Consider the following 20705-nt stretch of genomic DNA (forward strand, 5'->3'; position numbering starts at 1 on the left):
AAATAATTACAATAAAAATGGGAAGATTTGTCAATATATAATAACTCTTTTCAATATACAATAACACTTTTGAAACCCTGTCAATAAATAACCCTAAAATAAACAAAATGTGGCAATAATAACAATAAAAAACAAACCAAAAAATAAACAATAAAAATACTAATAATAATGTAAAATAAAAACAACATGTTAATATATTTGATATGTTTGATATGGTGGAGACATCCCTTTGTGACAAGCCTTGACAATACTGTGCACTGTCACTGTATTAAACTGCATATTTGATTTTGCAATTGTGTTGTTTCCATGCAGTTGCGTTGTTTCCATCCCCATTTTTTTGTCTCTTTGTGTTTTGTGTATTTAGGGGTGCTGTTGTGTGTCTCGCCCAGGCTCTGCTGAAGAGTGCAGTCCCTAAAAGTCTGGTCCTTGTTCCCGGCTGGGACTGTGCGGGGGCCATTGATGGTTGTGGTTCCCCGAGCCTGAAGGAGACGCTCATCGCCTGGCTGCTGATCTCTGACCAGAGCGAGGAGCTGGAGGATAGCTCCAGACCTCATCCCATCATCTGCAGGTTTGCACTGAGCTGCTTTTAGCCTCCATAATCTGTATAATACTGTCTATAAAGGTTATTTTATTTCAGCGACAAAGCCAATAGAATGTGCCATCCTAGTATCTACAGGTAATAGGACGCGGCGTTTCTTTCTTTTTTAATGTCTATTTTTTATTGCAGGGATTTTCCTCAAAACCTGATCTCAAACATGCTTGTTTCCCTGACCCTGAAAGACACCAGAGCAGGCTTGATCTGCCTTCTGGGTTCCCATGGACTAGAGAGGTAAGATAATTAGAGCATCAGTGCACCTAATGTTTTGTACACTTGGTTTATATGCCAGGCTTGCAATGGTAGCCCAGTTTGCAAAGACAACAACCTTAAGTCTAAGGTTTATTTAATATCCTGAACTCACTTAACACGCTGAAGGTAAATCCTGAGGTGAACTTATCTTCTCTATCCTTGGAAGTGCCGTGTCTCAGGGTCAAGCATCGCCTCAAACTACAGACCCTGCCCTGGTTGAGATTGAGCAGCTGTACCTGCAATTCAGCTTTGACGGGCCGATTTCAGAGCTGGCGGTGAAAGATTCGGCAGTGATTTTGTCGTCAGGTAACTGCCAGCTCCCCGTGGTCCCCGGCCTCAAAGACAAGCTGCAGCAGTCGCTGCTCTGCGTCGCAGACAATCTGCTCAACTGCTACTCTCCTGATGTGAGTAACAGCGGGGCCTCTGTTCCCTAGGGCTGTGACGATAACCACGTTACAGCAATACAGTCACGTAACCCTGCTATTGATTATCATTATCGTAATCACGGCAAATAATAAAATACAACAAAAAGAAAAACTTTTTTTTTGTATTTCCTTTTTTTGCTAGTGAGTGCATATGGTGTGTGATATGAAATATAAGCACATTAATTGTTGTTTAGGTATCATCATTGACTGTCTTCCATCCTATGGCAATGGCTTCTGGAGGAACAAAACTTATTTAGTTGCGCCGCTCGTAACTTTAACTTTGCGCACCGAAATGTAATCCCTGAGCATTTTTGTAAGCTATCTGTTTTATCCTCTTATTGTAACGCACATTGACTGACACAAAAAAGTGACCCTCCCGTTGGTAAACTGGAATATCGCGGTGATACTTGCTTTTTCACCGCGGTAAGAGCCTCATACAGTATTTTATTTGATTTTTGTTGATTTAGTGGGCTGCTGTGTAATGCTGCATTCCTTTCATGTTAACGAATTGCTGCCAAAACTAACTAGTTTAATTGTTCACACACACACAAGCTCACACTTGAGTTTTACCACAGATGCACTTAGTAATGCATTTGTCTTTCTTGACCAGCAAACCATCTACTGCAGTAACAATGTTATAAGAATTATATATTATTATTATCATATTTACTAGTGGGTCTACTATTATTATTATTATTATTATTATTATTATTATTATTATTACTTCTACTTCTACTACTACTACTACTACTACTACTAGTAACCTAAGTACTTATATCCTTATTATTGTCATTATTATTGATGGTATTATTACAATGCCATTATTGCTATTATTTGCTCCACTATACTTCTATTGCAGTATAGACTGTAGTTAGTATATCTGTTTATATGGTGTACGTGTATTTAATATTTTAATATTTTTGTCTTTTTTTATGACTTGCACTGGGGTTAATAAAGTGTGATCTTTTCTGAACACCCACAAATCCGAATTCTGTTCATAGTTATACAGGTCATGGCATTTAATGAGTGAAACTTTATTTGTTTTTACTCTGTCAATTCTGAAAAAAAAACAAGAAAACTCTTAATAATAAAATCATTATTTATCCATGTCTGTATACATCTTTGCTGTCAGTGTCAAAGACGAACATATGTAATCTATGTATATGTTTTATTTATATTTATATTTGTGTTGAAAGGCTATTGTTTATTGGTGTTTATTGGTCTCTTAGTCTCCAACCACGCCCCCAGAGTGCCTCGTGCGCTGCTTCAGTCTCCTGGCCGGCGTCCTCACTGGATACCTATCAGCTGGAGCTCTGACAGAGGAGGAGGCGTACCACTCACCCCTCTTCACCAAAGCCAAGGTGCACACTGTTATGGCTGGTGTCAAATATTAACATCTTGACTTCTGTCAAATTGTTGTGTCAGTAACATTTAATTTCAACGTCATTGTGTTCTGTTGCCACCCGGGTGCTGTAGTCCCTGGCCCAGGACTTCAGTGACTTTGTCTCAAGTGTGAAAGTGAAGATGACAGAGGAGGGGACTATGATGACCCTGAGGAACACTATGAAGCTCTGCACGCTGTCGGCCAGCCGAGAGCCTGAGGTGAATAACTAGTGTTGTTACAGTATGTTGCACTCGAGTTACTGATTGGTAGAGTGTTGGGCATTAACGTAGTCTTTGTGTTTTGGAGGTACTACATTCAGGTAAATTCTCCAATATTTAGAATTTTGTATATGTATGTGACTTATAATATCTTGAACTTGAATTACATCCTATATCCTGTTTGCCAATTTCACAGGATAATTCTTCACCCGTCTCCTTCAGTCTGTTCATGAGTATCCTTCCTGCCAGACTGCTCAATGAACTGGCAGAGATCTGCAAGCTGTTGGTGAGTGACTGATCTCTCAAGCATTTTAAGTGTTGATGAGTTAAGTATTGGTGGAAGTTGAGAAGAAAAATCCTTTGAAACCTGCATGGCGCTCCATACTAGAAGAAAAGGGTTCTACCATCCCCTCCAGCTCCCTTATGTCACTACAACACAGTACAGTACTGAGTAAAAATGTGTTTAAAACAATTTCTAAGTCATAATTTAGGTCAACACGTTGGGAAGGAGCTAAGATCTATCTTATCTATCTCATCTATAAGAAGAAGAAGAACAACAACAACAATCTTTATTTGTCACACAGCACACCACACTACAACACATGCTTGCACACACACACACACACATGCTCATGCTTTGGATGGTGGCCGGTTAAATGAGGCCTCTGCGTTTAACCCATCCTGGCTTGTCCTTCCTCCGGGGCCACAGCCAGGAGCAGTGGGCAGCATACGTGGACGCGCCCGGGGACCAGGTGATGAGTGTCCATCGCTGGTCAGACGATGATGTGTGCATGTTTTTTGGGGGGGGGGTCCTTACTGACGTGAGGTGGAGGAAACCCCATGTGAGCACGGGGAGAACATGCAAACTCCACACAGAAAGGCTCCTATTTGGGAGATAACCCGCCGGAGCACGGGGCCAACAGCGCCCCAGGCGGGAATCGAACGATCTATCGATCTATCTTATCTATCTTATCTATCTGATATATCTATCAGTCTATCAGTCTATCAGTCTATCTGTCTATATCTATCAAAAATGAAAATAACGTCTGACTGTGAGGGGCTAATTTCCCTTCATAAATCCCAGTTAATTTGGATAGTTAAAGGTGACGTATGTCTGTTACGCGCTTCATCCAGCTGAGCAGCATGTCTAGACGGGTTAATGCCGTGGAAGAAGACCGAGATGTGGACATTGAGTTGGACGTTCCCAGGATGCAGCAGGCTGAAGACATCGACCTGCTGGACGACGACGATGTGCCCAGCACCAGCACCAGCACCAGCATCAACGGAAACCAAAGACAGAACGCCGACAACATTGATGCCGCCTGCGCCCCAGGTAAGACGTAATTACTGAAAGTAATTATCGAGCTCATCAAGATATTTATTGATCTGTGACTATGGCGCAGGAGGGTTTACGGGAGTTTATTGTCAGCCAAGCCGTTGATGTATACATTGACAGTTCAACCATAGTTGCACTTTTATTATTGATCTCTTACGTAAGGCAAAAACTTAAACTGTTTGAATGATGGGATTTCACAGACTATCCATTCCTCAGGTGCTAAGAGCGTGTTGGCGGAAGAGCCTCTGGCCAGCGAGGACCTGGCTCTCCTCTCGAGCCTCGAGTTCCTGTGTGTGTGCTCCTCCGCGCAGCCCGCCCACACGCTCCTGTTTAAACCGCAGGAGGTGCGACGCAGGCTCCTGCTGCTGCTCGACCAGATGGACTTCACCAAGGCCCTGCACGTGCACATGGTGGGTAGCAACCCGTTTGACTGTATGAAGATGTTGGTGTTAGCGGCGCCATGAGAACCTACCTGAAATCATTTCCCCGAAAAAATATGTCCAAACATCTGTGATACCCCCTCCTCTCGCTGTAGTATCTTCTACTGCTGAAGAAGCTTCCTGCCGAGGACTCGCTGTCTCCAGAGGAGTTTGATTCGCTGCTCACCCATCTGGCGTAAGAGAACTTGCGTAATACACAGTAATAATGAAGAATGTGTATGGATGAACAGCATAGTCGCCTACACTGAAAAAGAGATTTTTCAACAAATCTTAATTCTCTTGGATTTGTAAATGAACAAAAGTGGAAGCGGGAGCAGTGCCTTTTTTTTCCTTCAGTGTACTCATATTTGCTTTTGCCACAACTTATGACAATAGAATTATGGTATAATAGAAATTTTTATCTACAAGTGTGTCATTTACTGGATTTCATTTCAGCACTACTCATCTTAAATGCGACCATATGTATTACAGGGTTCTTACCATGTCCTTGAGGTGCTGGAAGTGCTTGAATTTCGTCCTCAGAAATTGAATCGCTGGCAATACTTGAAAAAAGGCCCTTTTGTGCCAAAGTGCTTGAAATGTCCTTGAAAAAACACGATCATTGAAAACCTGTGATATTCCCCCTGGTTTTCTTATACAAATCGTGACATGATCACTTTTTCTCATAGTAGCTTTATTTCTTCTTCTTTTACCACTGTCTGTGTCCCCGGTTGAAAAAAGACAATTATAATAGTAAATGAGCAATGAGTGTGTGTATATACAGTATACAGAGACAATGACATAAGATTATATTTCAATTTGTTTTGTCTTAAGTCCTTGAAAATTGAAAAAATAGTGCTTGCAAGGCCTTGCATTGAGTTTTGTAATGCCAGAATGAACCCTGCTATTAGTCTGGTGAATAAGCTGTGGTAAATGTTGTTTTGCATCCACAGGGACTTGTGTTCGCTGTACCGTCAGGATCAGGAGGTCTGTGCCGCCGTGCTGCTGGGGTTGCTGCCCTCCATCCGGTGTCTGGGGCAAACCCAGCATCTGTCCGAGGAAATGAGACACGTGCAGGGAGCTCTTCTAAAAGTGGTGTCCGGGTTCTGGTGAGTGCCACACGACACTGCAACACACGCTGGAATGGTTTGACGAACATTCATTAAAGCCGGTCCTACAAGAAGTCATACTTGGGAAGCCTCTGTTGCAAAGACAGCGACGGCAGGTCAGAAAATGAAATGCATATGGAAAAACCTGCGATCTGAAAATGCGCTATTTGGTCAAAATGATGGATTCTCTTTTAAAAAGAGCACCACCTTGTTGGGCGTGAGATTATATAGAAAGGTGAAAAGTTGTCACCTGTACCTCGGTATTGCTTTGATATACCATCCTGTTGTTCAGTGTTCAATACTAATCAATCCGCTTTAACTGACTTGGTTTCTGTGCTGGGTTTTAGCATCCTCGGCCAAACCGGGAAGTGCACGCCAGCAGTGCGAGCCGCTTTGGTTCGATGCCTGGACGCCTTGCTGGAGGTAAGTTCTCACGCAGGCTCCTTGGAACAGATGGGTTTTTATTTCTGAGATATTTAGACGATTTACTGTATGTCTCATATCCCCATATACTGTATAACATTAATACGCAGAACATTATAGGCACCAATTTTATTGGGGGCGATTGTTTCACCCCCAATGCATGTGTATGGTGTTTGATTGGACACAAAAATATTTGTTGATTAGTTGGCTACAGTGGCTGTTGGAGTAAATGTGTTGCTATTTACTTTCTCTTCCTAAACCATAGTGATTTGTATAAAAAACAATGCTTATTAAATAGGTATTGTTTACTCAGCCAGCCGCAACTTTGCTTTGGAAATAACATTAGGCAGTAACAATCCCTTATCTTACCCTCATCCATCAGGCTGATCCTTGCTGTAAGTGGGTGGTGCTTGGCCTGAGAGAGGAGGAACTACCCGTGTCCGTTATCCTGCCGTCATATCTGGCAGACGCCCACCATCACGTCCGGATGCTGGCGGCCCTGTGTGTCGAGAGGTAGGCACAGACGGAATTGTCTCAATAATAGCGGAAGTCGACGGGCGGAAAATTGTCGAAGATGTGATGTGATAGACTGGTCCTGTGCCTTGAATTTGGTTCTTGGGTCATTCCCTGTACTCGTATCCAGGCTATTCGTGGAGGTGAAACCCGGCCGCCCAGAGAGGAGGAACATGTTGCCGCTCAAACACCAGCAAGCGGCTTTCGAGAATGTCTACCTGAAGGCTCAGGAGGGCATGAACCTCCCGGTACGATCGACGATTTCCACAACCAATTCACCAAAAATCTGTATATCACTATCATCTTATTTGTGTGTGCTGTATGTTTGCTTGGTATCCATGGGGGCCTTAAAAAGTCTTCAAAGTATTCGATAGGTTTAGGGAAAATTAAGGCAATTGTATTAAAAAGTCAGGGTCGTAATTTTAAAAGGTATTCAATTGTTTACTTTGAGTGAAACGTACTGGTTTATTTACTGATTTATTGCATGTTTTGTATAAAAAAGTAATTGTTAAAAAAATAAAAAGGAACCTATTCCGAGATAAAAAGTGTTTTTAACGCAGCAGAGTCTCAAATCTAACCAGTCTTGAATTTTCTTTTACATTTGCTGGTGCATCTTGAGCATTTTGTTCACATTTGCGCACTCGCAGAAAAGTTGCGCTTCAGAGGAGCTGCGCGACGAGGCGTTCAACCGCAAGGCCACGCTGCTGAAGAGCGTCTCGGTGGTGCTGTGCTGCAGCCCCGTCTGCGAGAAACAGTCCCTGTTCGCACTCTTCCAGTCATACAAGGAGAACAACATTGAGGAACAGCTCATTAAAAAGGTATCCGTTTGAAATATCACTTTCACATCTGATTGTGGAGGATGCATTGCCCTCATAATTTCATCTTTTCTATGTGTTGTCCCCAGGTGCTAGGCAGCGTAGCCAGAGCGCTGGGCTACAGAAGTGTGAAAGGTTTTCTCAGCTCTCACCTGTACTACCTGGTGGCCGAGTGGCTGGGGCAGAGCCAGTCTGACGGCCGCTACACGCTGGAATCCTTCCCCTACGCCCTGCTTGACCACAGCACTCTGCAAGACTTCTACAGGTGAGGAAAACGACAGCTGTACAAACTGTACATATACTGTGTGTCCCACGATGGGGAAAAAACAGAAATAGCTCTAACAATACAATATACACAGTATGATAGAAGATGAGCGCTGCTTGGGTTCTCTGCCCCCCCAGTTCTTCCTACCAGGTCCTGGTCCCTCACCTGGTCTTCCTGGAGGACTTTGAGCAGGTGAAATCGATCGGCGGTCACATCGGAAAGGACTATAGGGTGCTACTGGCCGACTGCTTCCCCAAGATCATGGTCAACATCCTGCCGTACTTCGCCTCCTCCGGCCAGGACGCGCATGTGGCCCAACAGAGAGAGAAGGCCCACAAGGTGTACGACCTGCTGAAGGATAGTAACTGCCTGGGCAAACAGGTGTGGAAACGGTTGTGCAATCGCCTGCTTTTTCGACACAGATGCATGCAAGATGTGTCTCAATGAAATTAATAGTTTGTATTTCAGTTCAGTGACAATAATGGATTTGTTGTTCTTGGTTCTTCTTCCTTGTGTCCGGCCATCTTCGATATCACATCTTTCCAGCGGTTGGCGCAGGCGAGCGCAGTGGCATTTGGTTCGGCCAGGTCATCTCCGGGACATTGTGGAGCTTGGCTACATCTCATGATGTGTTCCCTGGTTTGCGATTCGCCGCACACGCATGCATCGGAAGTTGTTATTCTCCACTTCTTCATGGACGCCTTGCAGCGTCCTTTGCCGACCTGCAGGTGGTTCAGTCTTTTCCAGACAGGTCAAGGTTGATCTTGGCCGGTAGCGAGGCATTCGTCTGGGGTGAGGCCTCTCTCCATCCATTGGGTTGGCTGCCAAGGCTGTTCCACTGGTTCCTGCCACTCAGTCATCCTGGCAATCCAGTTGGGGTCGTCTCCAGTACTTTCAGGGGTGTCCAGGAAACTGCTCCTGGAGCTAAGCCACTTCTGGGCAGCAGAGTGCTCATGGAGTGAGTGCCGGTTGTCATTGGCCTACTTTGTGTGCTCGGCTTTTGTGATGATTTATTTGCGGATGTCAGCGGGAGCAATGCCAGAGAGAGGCCATAAATCCAATGTACGGGGGTTGTTTTGATGCACCCAGTCACGATCCTGCAGTTCTGGTTGAGGATAGCTTCTAGCTTATGTGCATGGCACGATCTGCTCCATGCTAGGCCGGCATATTCAGCGATGGAGAAGCACAAGGCTAGTGCTGATGTACACAATGTACTTGGGTGAGCCCCCCCACTTTGAGTTTGTGTGTTGTCGTAGAAGGCTGTTCCTGGTGGAGACCTTGGCTCTCGTCTATTGGCTGTGTGCCTGGTGACTTGAGGGCACGATCTAATGTTACTCCCAGATAAACTGGGTGCTGGTGGTTTTCGAGCTTTATACTGTCCCAGGTTTCGTCAAGCTCCCATTTAGCCTTTCTGTTTTTTGCTGCAGATTTGGGTTTTCCCAGGGTTTAGGCGCAGGTGGTTTTCCAGATAGTACACTGACATATATAAGAGGCCTCGTTCCAAGGTTGACTCAATTTCTGGGAAGTTATGCTTCTGCATTGCCATCGCTAGGTCATCACAGGGATAAACCTGCTGCATGCTTCCAGTAGAGGCTGGTCATTGGTGTAGACATTGAAGAGGACAGGGGCCAAGACCCTGCCCTGCGGCAGTCCATTGGTCTTGTGGAGCCATCGGCTTTCCCTATTGTTGAATGTGACGTAGAACATCCGGTTGCTCAGAAGACATCTTATAACGTTACATAGTTTGGCATCAGCTATCATGTCGAAGAGTTGTTTGATCAGCAGCCTGTGTTGGACGGTATCATAAGCTACTGACAGATCAACAAAGGCAATGCCTGTTATCAGCTTCTTCTGATAGCCGTCTTCGATATATCGGGTGAGGTTTAGCAGTTGGCCTGTGCATGATTTTCCAGATCTGAATCCAGATTTATCTTTGAGCTTAGCGTCTATCTGAGGGGATAGTTGGCTAAGGAGTAGTCTCTCGTACAGTTTGTAGGTGATACAGAGGTTGAGATCTTCTCCAGGTTTTGGTAGAGCAAGGACAATAGCTTTCCTCCAGATAGTTGGAATGCGCTGGGTCTGGAGGCATGTGTTGTGCCTATTCATAAGCAATTGTTTGGCGAACGGGCCTTGGTGAATAATCATTTCGGTCAATATGTCATCGGGACCCGCAGCTTTTCACAGTTTCATGGTGCCACATCCTGCTTTTAACTCCTCCAAGGTAAAGGGCTTGGTTAGTATAGACATGTTCTGCTGATTGCCCAGAATAATTGTGGAATGATGTTTTCCTTTAGCCCCGCGCCTTTCTGCTCGTCTCCCGTTGGCCAGTTTCCGAGTCGTGGACCAGGCTTTTTTGCTGTACCAGGTCATGTTGATGTTCTCAATAAGATCCTGCCAGACTTTCCGCCTCTCCTTCCCCAGGTGTTCCATGAGTGCATCACCAAGCGTGCTAGTGGTGTCTGAAAATGGGTCATTTCCAAACTCTGTTTCGTAGCACTCCAGCAGCTGTGTGAGGCCAGCAATGTACTCTTTTCGACATCCACGAGGGATGTGAGTGCGAGCAGTCTTCTATACAGCCTGTACAAACATGGCGTAGTTGTCAGGTATGGGTTCAACCTCTAATAGTGCTCTTTCCTTTCGTTGTACTCAGCCCCATTTGGCCTTCTTGAGGTTGAAGCGGTGTCAAAAAAGGACTTCCGGTTTTGTTATGGCAGGCTTGATCGTAACTGACATTGGTTGATGTTGGGACTTAAGGAGCGGGTTCAGCACCTCTTTCTCGCATAAGTGTGCTAGTCTCTGGCTGACGGAACACAGGTCAGGGTTGTAGCCTCTTCTCCAGCGGCAGCTGTTGAAGGACTGAGGGAGTTTAGCGTTGGGAATCAACTCCAGCTGCATGCATGTGTTTTCCATCCAGCTTTCGACTAGTTCACCCTCGCTGTTGGTAGAATCATAGACCCACATTGTGTGATCAGAATTAAAACCCCCGATCACAACAGCATACTTCTTCCTGCACTTAGGTGGTAGGTCAGGCCATACAAAGGGGCTAGCAGGTGGTTTATACAGTACAATGAGGTAATGGGAATCTCGGGCAGGAAGATAGTAACAGTCTTTATGTTGGTGTCTGAGCGGTTAGTGTGGATGTCTCTGATGTCCAACAGGGGTTTCACAAACATGGCTGATCTGTACTCAGGATGATGTATCTTAGCTACCAGTTTCATACCTGGTAGTGTTGGCCGGTTGCTCGTCGAACCCAGGTGGGTCTCCTGCATACAGAGAATGTCCCATCCATTGCAGTGGCTAGCTAGCACAGCGGCCTTCTTTCTGGTGTATCCCTCCACATTGATTGAGGTCACTACTAACACCGGCATTCGCGATGTTAGTAGGGGCGCGTGGGGAAAAACTTGACTGCCGTTGGCGGTCAATGGTTGCAGAATTGGCTAGTTCCGTCTGTCACTGTGTACAGTTTCTGTCGTCAGCATTGCCCAGGATGCACCACGTGGAGGCTTCTGCTTCTCCATTTTCATGAACTGAACTCTACTTACCGATCTCTGTCCACAGCAAATCGATGGCTTAATCCACAGTAATCTGGCGGACATCGTAGTGGAGCTGCTGCAAACTCTGTATGAAGGAGCTGGAACTGGGGGTGAAAGGGGAGATCTCAAACACTTTATAGGGTAAAGCTCTATCTTCCATTAAGAATGTCCTAGGAATGCTTCTGAATATGTCCAGAGGATGGTTCAGTCCATCAATCTCTGTCATTGCAGCAAAAATGTGTGTACGATCAGATATAAACATTAAGTGCATTATATAAATGACATTTCTGTTGTTTTTTTCATATCTCAATTAGTTGGTGCAATCATACTATCAGCCTTAACTTCCGTATCTACCTTATTTTACACTCTCCCCTGCTTAACATGTCAAAACAATTTAAGAAGCTTTCTATCCTTCTGTCTGTCTTTATAAAAAATATACAATTTTTTAATTTCTTGCAGGGAACTGGACCCTGCTCCAAACCCACCGTACTTCAGCTCCTATGTCATCAAAGCCACTCTGGACTACCTCAGCAAGTGTCACAGCACAAGCAACAAGTCACTGGTTGCTATTCTTTCAAAGACCCCAGTAAGGAGCCGTGTGTGTGTGTGTGTGTGTGTGTGTGTGTGTGCGTGTGCGTGTGTGTGTGTGTCTTTAGGGGTGCAGAGGTGGAAGAGCTGTGCAAAGGCAGTCTCGTATGTGTTAAGCTCATTGAAGCTCTATTTAGTTTTACTTCCCCCTTGTCTTTGGAGGATATTATTTGGATATATTATTTGATATTATTCGTGTTGTTGCAGCTTGCGATCCAGAAGATCCTGCTGGCCGTGTGTGAGAAGGCTGCAGAGACGACCAACAGCTACGAGCGCCAGCGCATCCTGCTGATGTACCACCTGTTTGTCAGCCTGCTGCTGCGGGAGGTGAAGGACGGCCTGGGAGGGGCCTGGGCCTTCGTACTGAGGGACATCATCTATACCCTCATCCACCACATCAACAGCAGGTGGGTGAAGCGGCTCCTTAGAGACGCAGAGATTTGCTTTCACTCGTGTAATACTTTATGCGTCAAATAACAGGAGATTTATCTTGAAATGAAACTTGTGTGTGTACCACTGCTCCAAATCTGAATTGCTGAGAGCATGCCACTGAATTTAAAAGCCTGAATTGTAACGTATTGGACTGGCTCCCTCTATTTTATAGTTTAGAGGCCGATAGACACACACAAGTTATCATCTATGCACAAATAAAATAATATCCCATGTCTATTTAAAATGTTGAAACCAATCTGAACTGTATTTTGCATATTTTTTTCAAGCTTGTTAAACCTTGCTTTTTCTTCGACCTTAGACCAGGCCAGTGCGATGAGGTTTCTGACCGAAGCCTCGCTCTGTGCTGCGACCTGCTGAGCACAGTGTGCAAGGCAGCGCTGCAGTTCTGCGACGACGCTCTAGACTGCCACCTGCAAGTCATCGTCGGTACTCTCACAGCCCGGCTGACCAGCCAGCCCGCCATTTCACAGCAGGTGAGATGCCCAAGGGGTCCAGGGATGACTTGGATGGCTAATCTCTCGCCATGCTTTAAGGAACTTGGTCTCTGAGGTCCTCAAAACATATATATATATTTTTTGCTGAAAATACCACTCCGCCCTTATAACGTGCATCCAATCCACCCTGTTGGAAAATGGGCCATTTCAGTGGGAGGAGCCACTCTACCGTGGATGCACACACACACACAGAAAGTAACACACAGCAGAATTAATTTTTAAATACTTACATTTTCCTCGTCTGCAGTTTTGTCACGGGCAGTTGGTATTAATCCGTCTTTCTTTTAAAAGATTTGTTCTGGTCTCTTCAGCCAACAGAGCACTTCCCATGCTTAGCTCTTAGCTTCGATGCGAGCGGGTCCGGTCGCACTCCAGGCGTGGGTGGAATTACTCAGATGTGGGGCGGTTCTAATTCTAATGTGTCTCAATGCTACTTAGTACTGCGACACAAAGCTGAACAGCCCGTTTTAAGACATGTTTTCTGAAATAGACAGCTCACAATAAACTGACTGGGTTGTGTTATTTCACAGTTTGTGTTAGTAGGCCCATCAGAGACCCAAATGTATGTGCACAAACACTGACAAGTGTTTATAAAAGGGCCCTTTTAAAATATGACCTAGAAGTATCTCTCCACAATTTCTGGGGAATTTCTATCTGTCCCCTGTTGTAAGAAAGTTATTTGTCAGTGTAATATTGACAAATGTTTAAAGTGGGATCTATCTACAGTGGGGTTTTTTTGTCCCTGTTTTGAATAAATGTTTTGTTAAATATATAATTGGGTTTTTTTCTCTGGTTTCTTTACCTTTTTTCCTTTTTCTTTTTATACCTCTGGTCGACTGTCTCTGTTTGGCCCTTAGGTGCTCAGTCTTTTGCGGTTTCTGGTGATGGAGAACCAGGAGAAGTTACGGAGTGCCATCTGCCGTTTGGAGCCCTTCCCGAACGATCCCGAGTTCCAAGAGCTGCGGTCCGTTCAACACAAACTAAAATACAGCTTCGGGGCCTTCACACTGCGGCAGGTAAATGGAGCGGACATATTTACACTGCATCGTACATGATAAATGTATTCAGCACATAACAAACTCATGTCGCATGCACGTCTCACTGGTGTATTTATAGTGAAATCTATCAATACTAATACATGATATACTTAGACATTATTCTATCCTTGTATAGGTTGATTTCATAGGCTGTCGCAGCCTTCTATAAATCAAATTATGATACACACTACTTTCACAAAGTTGATATGGAAATAAAGAATTTAATCTGTGTCTTGAATCGCCCCCTCTTGCACAGGAGGTCGTCCACTTCCTGTCCGTGACGTCATGTGACGCGTTGCCTCTGACCCGGCTGGAAGGTTTGAAGGAGCTGACTAGAAAGCTGCATCAGAACAAGGGAGAGGTCAGGCAGCTGCTCAAGGAGTGCCACGGTAATGATGGAGAGAGGGCACGAGTTGACCCCTTCAGTCTTATAGTCTTAATAGATTCCCCCCAAAAAATGGTCCAACCATGCATTTAGCAGGTTTTGGGGGTTTGATTGACTCTTGCACTTCCTCAAATCAACTTTTTTGGTTACCTCTGCGTGAATCTAAAGATGCTAGAATAGTGCTGGAGCTGAATTCCGTTGTTTCTCTGTTTGTAGTCGACCCCTCTGAAAGTGTTCTGGTGAAGCTGATTCTCAACCTGCTGCAGCTCTGTAAACTTGCAGTCAACCACCCGGGAGGAGCGGACATTCTCGGTACAGTATTTGTAAAATGTTAAAATACAGCTGTAGACATTATGCTGAATCACCAAGCGCACGTGGAAAATCGGAGGCACATAAATACATCTATGTCGACCCCTCCACCATCGGTTCATACCATACAGTGACATCAGTTTTTGTCGGAAGTAGTAATAATAAAAGTGTAATGCATTTAATTTAAGATTGCATTTCATCCACAACTACTATTCCCTTGTTTGTGTTCCTCCCTCTTCAGAGGCCGCGGGCGGCTGTCTAGGAGAGCTGGGTCCCATTGATTTGTCCACCATCGCTCTGCTCCACGGCGGAGACCCTCTGTACACCAAGGCTGCGTCCCTCTTCCCCTCCACCGAGGCTCAGTGTCTGTACATTGTTCTGAACTGCATGAACAACGCACTCACCCACCACAGGTGCAGTGAAAAGCATGCTTCACACCACTGCTAAAAAATATAAAAATAAATAATTAAATCGGCATCTGCTGCACCTCAGTCGATCAAAGAACGTTAAAATGTTCAACAATTGGTTCTCCCCATTTGACCGCCACTTCTCGCTGATCATTCTGTGTCTTTGAAATGTGTTTATCAGATTGTGTGTGATGCATTTCCTCGTGGTGGGATCTACCTCACAACATTGTGTGTTTGGTATACCAGTATTGAGGTGAGGAAAGCAGCGGGGCAGTGTGTGAAGAACATCCTGGCGACTTCATCAGGCGCCGAATTCTGGGAGCAATACAAAGACAACAGAGACCCCATGCTGACTTACCTCAACCCGTTCAGAACAGCCAAGAAAAAGGTATTGCAATGGTGTGTCTCAATGCATATACTGTATGCCTTTTCATGAATGTGTTTCCTCCTCCAGGCGGCGGATGATAACGTGGAGGTGAGCCTGGAGGCCAGGCAGCGACTGGAGAGACGTGAGCTGTGGATTCCCCAAAAAGGAGCCCACAAGTCATGGCTGAAGACTCTCTGCACCTCCCTGCTAGACAGCGGAGCTGTCCGAAACGAGGCCCTGGTCCTATCCCGACCACTGTGCCTGGTCAGTATCAGGAAAGACAACTAGAAACCTGCATATGTTACCCGAGCATAAAATAGATTTAAATATTTTTGTGTGGACTTTATAGTGTGTAAATATTTATAATCCTAACAAAAGTTAATACACATAACATCTGTAAAACATGTTACATGGTTCAAATGAATAAAATCTGTCAAAGGAAGTATACATTTAACATGATTTGATCAACAATATATGAATACAGGTTATTTTAAATATTATACCATATTATTTCCCATCATGAATGTCTTTTATATGATTGACAAAGGACTAGAAGTATCACTAAAGCAGCAATTAATCATAATGTATTTACAGATGTTTTTTTGTAATCTCCCTAGGCTGTAATGCTGGTTTGAGTGTATGTATATGATAAAAGTTGACTTAAGTAGTGCAGTACATTTAGTATGTACAGTTTTAAAGTTGACGTTGTATTTTCGTTTCCAGAGCTCGATAGGTCAGACATGGTAACCAGCCGTAGCATTCTATGAAACGACGGTCCTCCAGTTCCAGCTCTCAACGCACTCCGACTCATTGTCTCCTCCCAGGCGAGGGCAGACTTCTGTCAGCGGGTTCTGCCCCTCATCGTCCACTCCGTCCTGCTGGGCGACTCGGACGGCTCCTGGAGGAAGCTGCTCTCCGGCTATGTCCAGGACTTCTTCACCTTCTGCTCCAGAAGCGTCCAGGTCTCCAGCCGCGCAGCCACTCCACTCAACGTGGACTCTGGTGAGGATCCCTCGACATTATGTTCCATTCGTTCATTCATTCATCCATCCATCCATCCATTCATTCAATGAAGTGAAGTGACATGTGACAAAGGTGACAGCTCGGAAAAATGGGAACTTTATTCCCTTGATTTCCCTGGGGGCACTGCTGATTTTCTTTACTTTTGTTATGAAACGATTTTGTATCTATCGGAGTCACCCCTTGCTCTCCCCTGCCACATGCTGTACCATTCCATATTATGTTCTATATTATATTTTTTGGGGATTTATTTTTACTACCAACTAGCCTTGGGCCAATATTCGATAATATGGAATATCGCGATGTTTGCCACCAAATGCAATATTTGCACAACTTTCTAGTTGGAGTGGCATAAACCGATCCGTTCTCCGTGATCCGGCATTAAAGGTTCACCGTCTTTCCAAAGAAAACAAATACATGTGTAATGGGAACACTTTCTCTGTAACCCCCCCCCCCCCCTCCCGCCCCCCATCCCCAGTCAACAACGACGATAATATCGTGATATTTGGGCGGGACTGCATCGCTGTATACAATTTGGGATATTACTAAAGCCTACTCCCAGCATATCCTTCTACCTACCTTTGAGTTTCTCTCTAGTGTGGTGCTCGTATAGTCGTCTGTCCTCTCCTCCTCTTCCTTTGTTTGGTTTGTTTGGTTTTTCTTCCGTTTTGAGCGACATCACTCCGTGACAGTTGAACTTTTCACTTTTTCGATGTCTTTTTTTTGTGAAACGTTTAATCGAACCTGTGACAGGAGAGTCGGATGTGGTGAGCCAAGGCTCTTTGGACAAGGCCTCTCTGCGCACCATGCTGGCAGTGGTCGACTACTTGAGACACCAGCCAAGACCCCTAGAGTTTGACAGGTGTTGTTCTTTCATTGTTGTTGTTATTATTATCCAGCCCCGTTGTTTTTCTTAATGAAAAGCTGACTTCAGTGGTGTGTGTATCTCATAAATCTGCTGCACTCACAGACAGGATGAATAAAATGTGTATTCAGGGCAGTTCCGACATGCCGTCATCCAAGTTTGATCCCGATCGATCCATTGTTGTGGAATAATTGAGTAAAAAGAATTATTTTTATGGCGTGCACAGGTAACTATCTCATTGCAGTCTTGTGATTGGACAATTAATTTCATCATATATCCTCTACAACTGAAGACAGTTAAACCACTTACCTTAGTTTATGTATTTATTTGTTTATAAAATACATTATTATTGTGAAGGCAGTTTTATGTTGATTTAAAAAGTGCCATAATATAATTCTGATCCCCAAAATGGATTAATAATTATGATAAATAATCATGATCACAATATTGAGTAAAATAATCGTGATTATCGTTTTAGCCACGATCACCTTGTTCTGGTGCAGCTCTGCTTCAGAATGATAACCGCGTAGTTGCGGCGTAGGAAACCCACCCACAGCAGCAAACACTGCCTGATCATAGAATGACACTGTTACCAGGCGGGAACAAATGACCTTCTGAAGTCACAAAGCACACCGGAACAGAGAGCAAAAGCACACTCGTTCATTGAACTTTAACGAAGGGCCAACTACCCTGGACCCCTTGCTGCCTGCTTCTATATTTTATATTATTATTTTTATTATACAATACCTTTAGCACTAATTTTGCTGTTTGGATGTTTATTTTTTTACACACACACACACACACACACTTTTTGTGTGTGTGTGTGTGTGTGTGTGTGTGTGTGTGTGTGTGTGTGTGTGTGTGTGTGTGTGTGTGTGTGTGTGTGTGTGTGTGTGTGTGTTACTTTTTTTATTTTTTTTTGTATTTTTTATTTTTATTTTTTAAATCCCCTTTAGCCTCTCCCACGAACTTATGCAGTTAAAATATTTTGATTGATAAGGTGTCATTGAACTGTGTGAGACTGTATGACATGAAATACACAATCCAGTGTATTGTCTTTCCATCCATTTACAATTTCTGTCACATTTTCATATTGTAGCGACTCCTGCGGCACAGTGTGCCACTCCAATTTTTGGCTGGAGCTGAACTACCTGGAGGTGGCCCGGGCCGCCCAGTCCTGCTCGGCACACTTCACCGCGCTGCTCTTCTCCGAGATCTACGTGGACAAGATCAAGGCAAGCACGGAAGAAAGCAACAGGCAGTAAGTTATAAACTGTGAACAATGTATTGCTGCGGTTTTCTACCTCGCGCATAAGTGCGTTGATATGAATTGGCATCATATGTCATTTGTAGAACTAAGTCGAGAGCGTCTCGTAGAATCAACTTTGAGGAGAGCAGTCAGTCGTTCACCATCTCCAGCCTGACGGAGAAGAGTGTGAACGACACCGGCATCAGCTTGCAGGTCAGCCTTTAAGACGTCCCTGTCAGATTATATATTTTAGTTCCGGCAAATCCTTTTCAATATTTTTCCCGCTCACTGTTCTTTCTTATTACAGCCAGGTCTCATGGAGCTTAAAGGATTAGAGACTTTTTTCCCCTTTTATTTATTTATTTATTTTTTACATTAAATCCATCCCTAATACAATTTAACACATCATACTGAGGGCAGGAAATGAATTAACAATCTGTTTATTTAATTATTTAAGATTTTCTTTTATTTTTTATTGCAGATGATTGATTTATTGTCAACAATCGTTTATTAATGGGTCATTCCTGGATTCAGGCTAGGAATTAAACCATGTAATCATTTCTGAGCCCTGTCTTACTCTCCATTTGTGTCTCCGAACATCTTTACAGGAGCTGCTGATCGAGGTGTATCGCAGCATCGGAGAACCCGACAGCCTCTACGGCTGCGGCGGGGAAAAGATGACCAGCCCTCTCACCAGGTATAGTCCTCAGCAGCGGTCACATCAGGTCGGAAGCACTGGAAGCTTGATGCTCACAAGCAGGGAAACATACAGTTGGATGTCATGGATATTTCTCAACCTTTCCTGTCTATCTTGTCTCTGGGATGCTGAAAGTTTTTCCCAGACTTTGTTATCTCATTCTTTCTTCTCGGCAGGATTCGAACTTATGAGCATGAGGCTCTGTGGGGGAAAGCGCTGAGCTCCTACGACCTTCACTCCACTCTGCCCGAGGTCACGAGACAAGTGGGAATCGTGGAGGTACGTCGAGATCAAATAAAATGTCGATTTTTAGTTGTTTTCCATCTTTGTGTTTATTTTGTGACCAACGTTACATAATTCCCACGTCATCCATCGACGTCCGGGCGATCAGGGCTTGCAGAACTTCGGCCTCAGCAGCATCCTGTCCACGTACCTGAGGGGCCTGGAAAGCGAGGGGGTGGAGTGGGGGGCCGAGCTGAGGGAGCTCCGCTTCCAGGCTGCCTGGAGGAGCAGCCAGTGGGACTGCGACCCGTCAGAGAGGTGAGGGCGTGACATCCAGATCCATCCGAGTACTGTATCTGTATAGGTGCTCAGCGTTCAGCTTCAATGCGTGCATCTTGGTTTCAGGGTTTTTATTTTATTTTTTGTGTTTCAGGGGCGAGAGGACCAACCCTGGCTTCAATGAGTCTGTCTTCAGTGCCCTGCTGGCTCTGAGAGATAAAGACTTCTCCATATTTGACCAAACTCTGAAATACACCAGGTAAAGAAAATGTACTATTAGCCTTTAATACGGTGTGTGTAACTGGGTGATGTGTCTCTGTTGGGTTTTGTGGTAATTGTGTGTGTGTGTGTGTGTGTGTGTGTGTGTGTGTGTGTGTGTGCGTGTGCGTCTTTAGGGGTGCAGAGGTGGAAGAGCTGTGCAAAGGCAGTCTAGAGGCTGTGTCCTCGCTCTATCCAGCTCTGAGGAACCTCCAGAGCATCAGTGAGCTGGAGAGTGTGAAGCAGCTCTTCTCCAGGTGAGGACAGCCATAAAAGTCGACAGAACTTTAGACTTTTTTGGAAAAGGTCGATGCCTCTTTCACGCTATTTTGGGGGGAAAAAAAAGTTGTTAAATGATTTTCACAGAGCCCTCTCAGATGTGTCTCTGATGGAGGTGTGCCGACAGTGGCGGCAGCACTCCCAGCTGCTGGCCGACAGTGACTTCAACCTGGTGGAGCCCGTTCTGACCCTGCGCTCCGTGGCCCAGCACACCCTGATATCCAGGGTGGCAGACCCCGAAAATGCCATATACCTCAGCTCTTTGCTCATGGAACACCTGATGGAGCTCTGCCGGCTTGCACGCACCGCAGGGAATACACAGGTTGTGTGTGTCTGTGTGTCTGTGTCTGTCTGTGTGCTATTGGACCTCAAACTATTCTTCTAACGTATCCCTGGGGTACTGACCCTTTTACTACAAATCTTTCTGTCGGATAACACAAGAAAATATATTTGTCCTTACTTCGGGGAGGTCAATGCAGCCCCCAGAAAGTAATGTATGAATAAGTCTA

The 20705-nt window shown here is 44.7% G+C and overlaps 1 protein-coding gene across 1 annotated transcript in view; it reads left to right on the forward strand.

Annotated features, from left to right (window-relative positions):
- Positions 1–20705, forward strand: part of atm (ATM serine/threonine kinase) — a gene marked incomplete at its 5' end in the record, with an annotated part of 32298 nt that overhangs the window by 3450 nt on the left and 8143 nt on the right. Inside the window, 36 exons of the mRNA XM_080006576.1 lie at positions 365–568; positions 728–829; positions 1014–1251; positions 2502–2633; positions 2749–2874; positions 3071–3160; positions 4009–4207; positions 4427–4620; positions 4746–4825; positions 5583–5738; positions 6086–6161; positions 6544–6674; positions 6805–6922; positions 7322–7492; positions 7579–7754; positions 7892–8135; positions 11313–11428; positions 11747–11873; positions 12083–12282; positions 12627–12801; positions 13680–13838; positions 14116–14248; positions 14461–14556; positions 14795–14966; positions 15207–15348; positions 15415–15591; positions 16152–16329; positions 17101–17209; positions 18312–18473; positions 18566–18674; positions 19070–19158; positions 19335–19437; positions 19550–19698; positions 19814–19918; positions 20055–20174; positions 20284–20518. Coding sequence (XP_079862702.1) covers positions 365–568; positions 728–829; positions 1014–1251; positions 2502–2633; positions 2749–2874; positions 3071–3160; positions 4009–4207; positions 4427–4620; positions 4746–4825; positions 5583–5738; positions 6086–6161; positions 6544–6674; positions 6805–6922; positions 7322–7492; positions 7579–7754; positions 7892–8135; positions 11313–11428; positions 11747–11873; positions 12083–12282; positions 12627–12801; positions 13680–13838; positions 14116–14248; positions 14461–14556; positions 14795–14966; positions 15207–15348; positions 15415–15591; positions 16152–16329; positions 17101–17209; positions 18312–18473; positions 18566–18674; positions 19070–19158; positions 19335–19437; positions 19550–19698; positions 19814–19918; positions 20055–20174; positions 20284–20518 — 5293 coding nt within the window. The remainder of the gene's footprint in view (positions 1–364; positions 569–727; positions 830–1013; positions 1252–2501; positions 2634–2748; positions 2875–3070; positions 3161–4008; positions 4208–4426; positions 4621–4745; positions 4826–5582; positions 5739–6085; positions 6162–6543; positions 6675–6804; positions 6923–7321; positions 7493–7578; positions 7755–7891; positions 8136–11312; positions 11429–11746; positions 11874–12082; positions 12283–12626; positions 12802–13679; positions 13839–14115; positions 14249–14460; positions 14557–14794; positions 14967–15206; positions 15349–15414; positions 15592–16151; positions 16330–17100; positions 17210–18311; positions 18474–18565; positions 18675–19069; positions 19159–19334; positions 19438–19549; positions 19699–19813; positions 19919–20054; positions 20175–20283; positions 20519–20705) is intronic.

The sequence above is a fragment of the Zeus faber genome, assembly GCF_960531495.2.
Source record: "Zeus faber genome assembly, chromosome: 9".
NCBI lineage: Eukaryota > Metazoa > Chordata > Actinopteri > Zeiformes > Zeidae > Zeus > Zeus faber.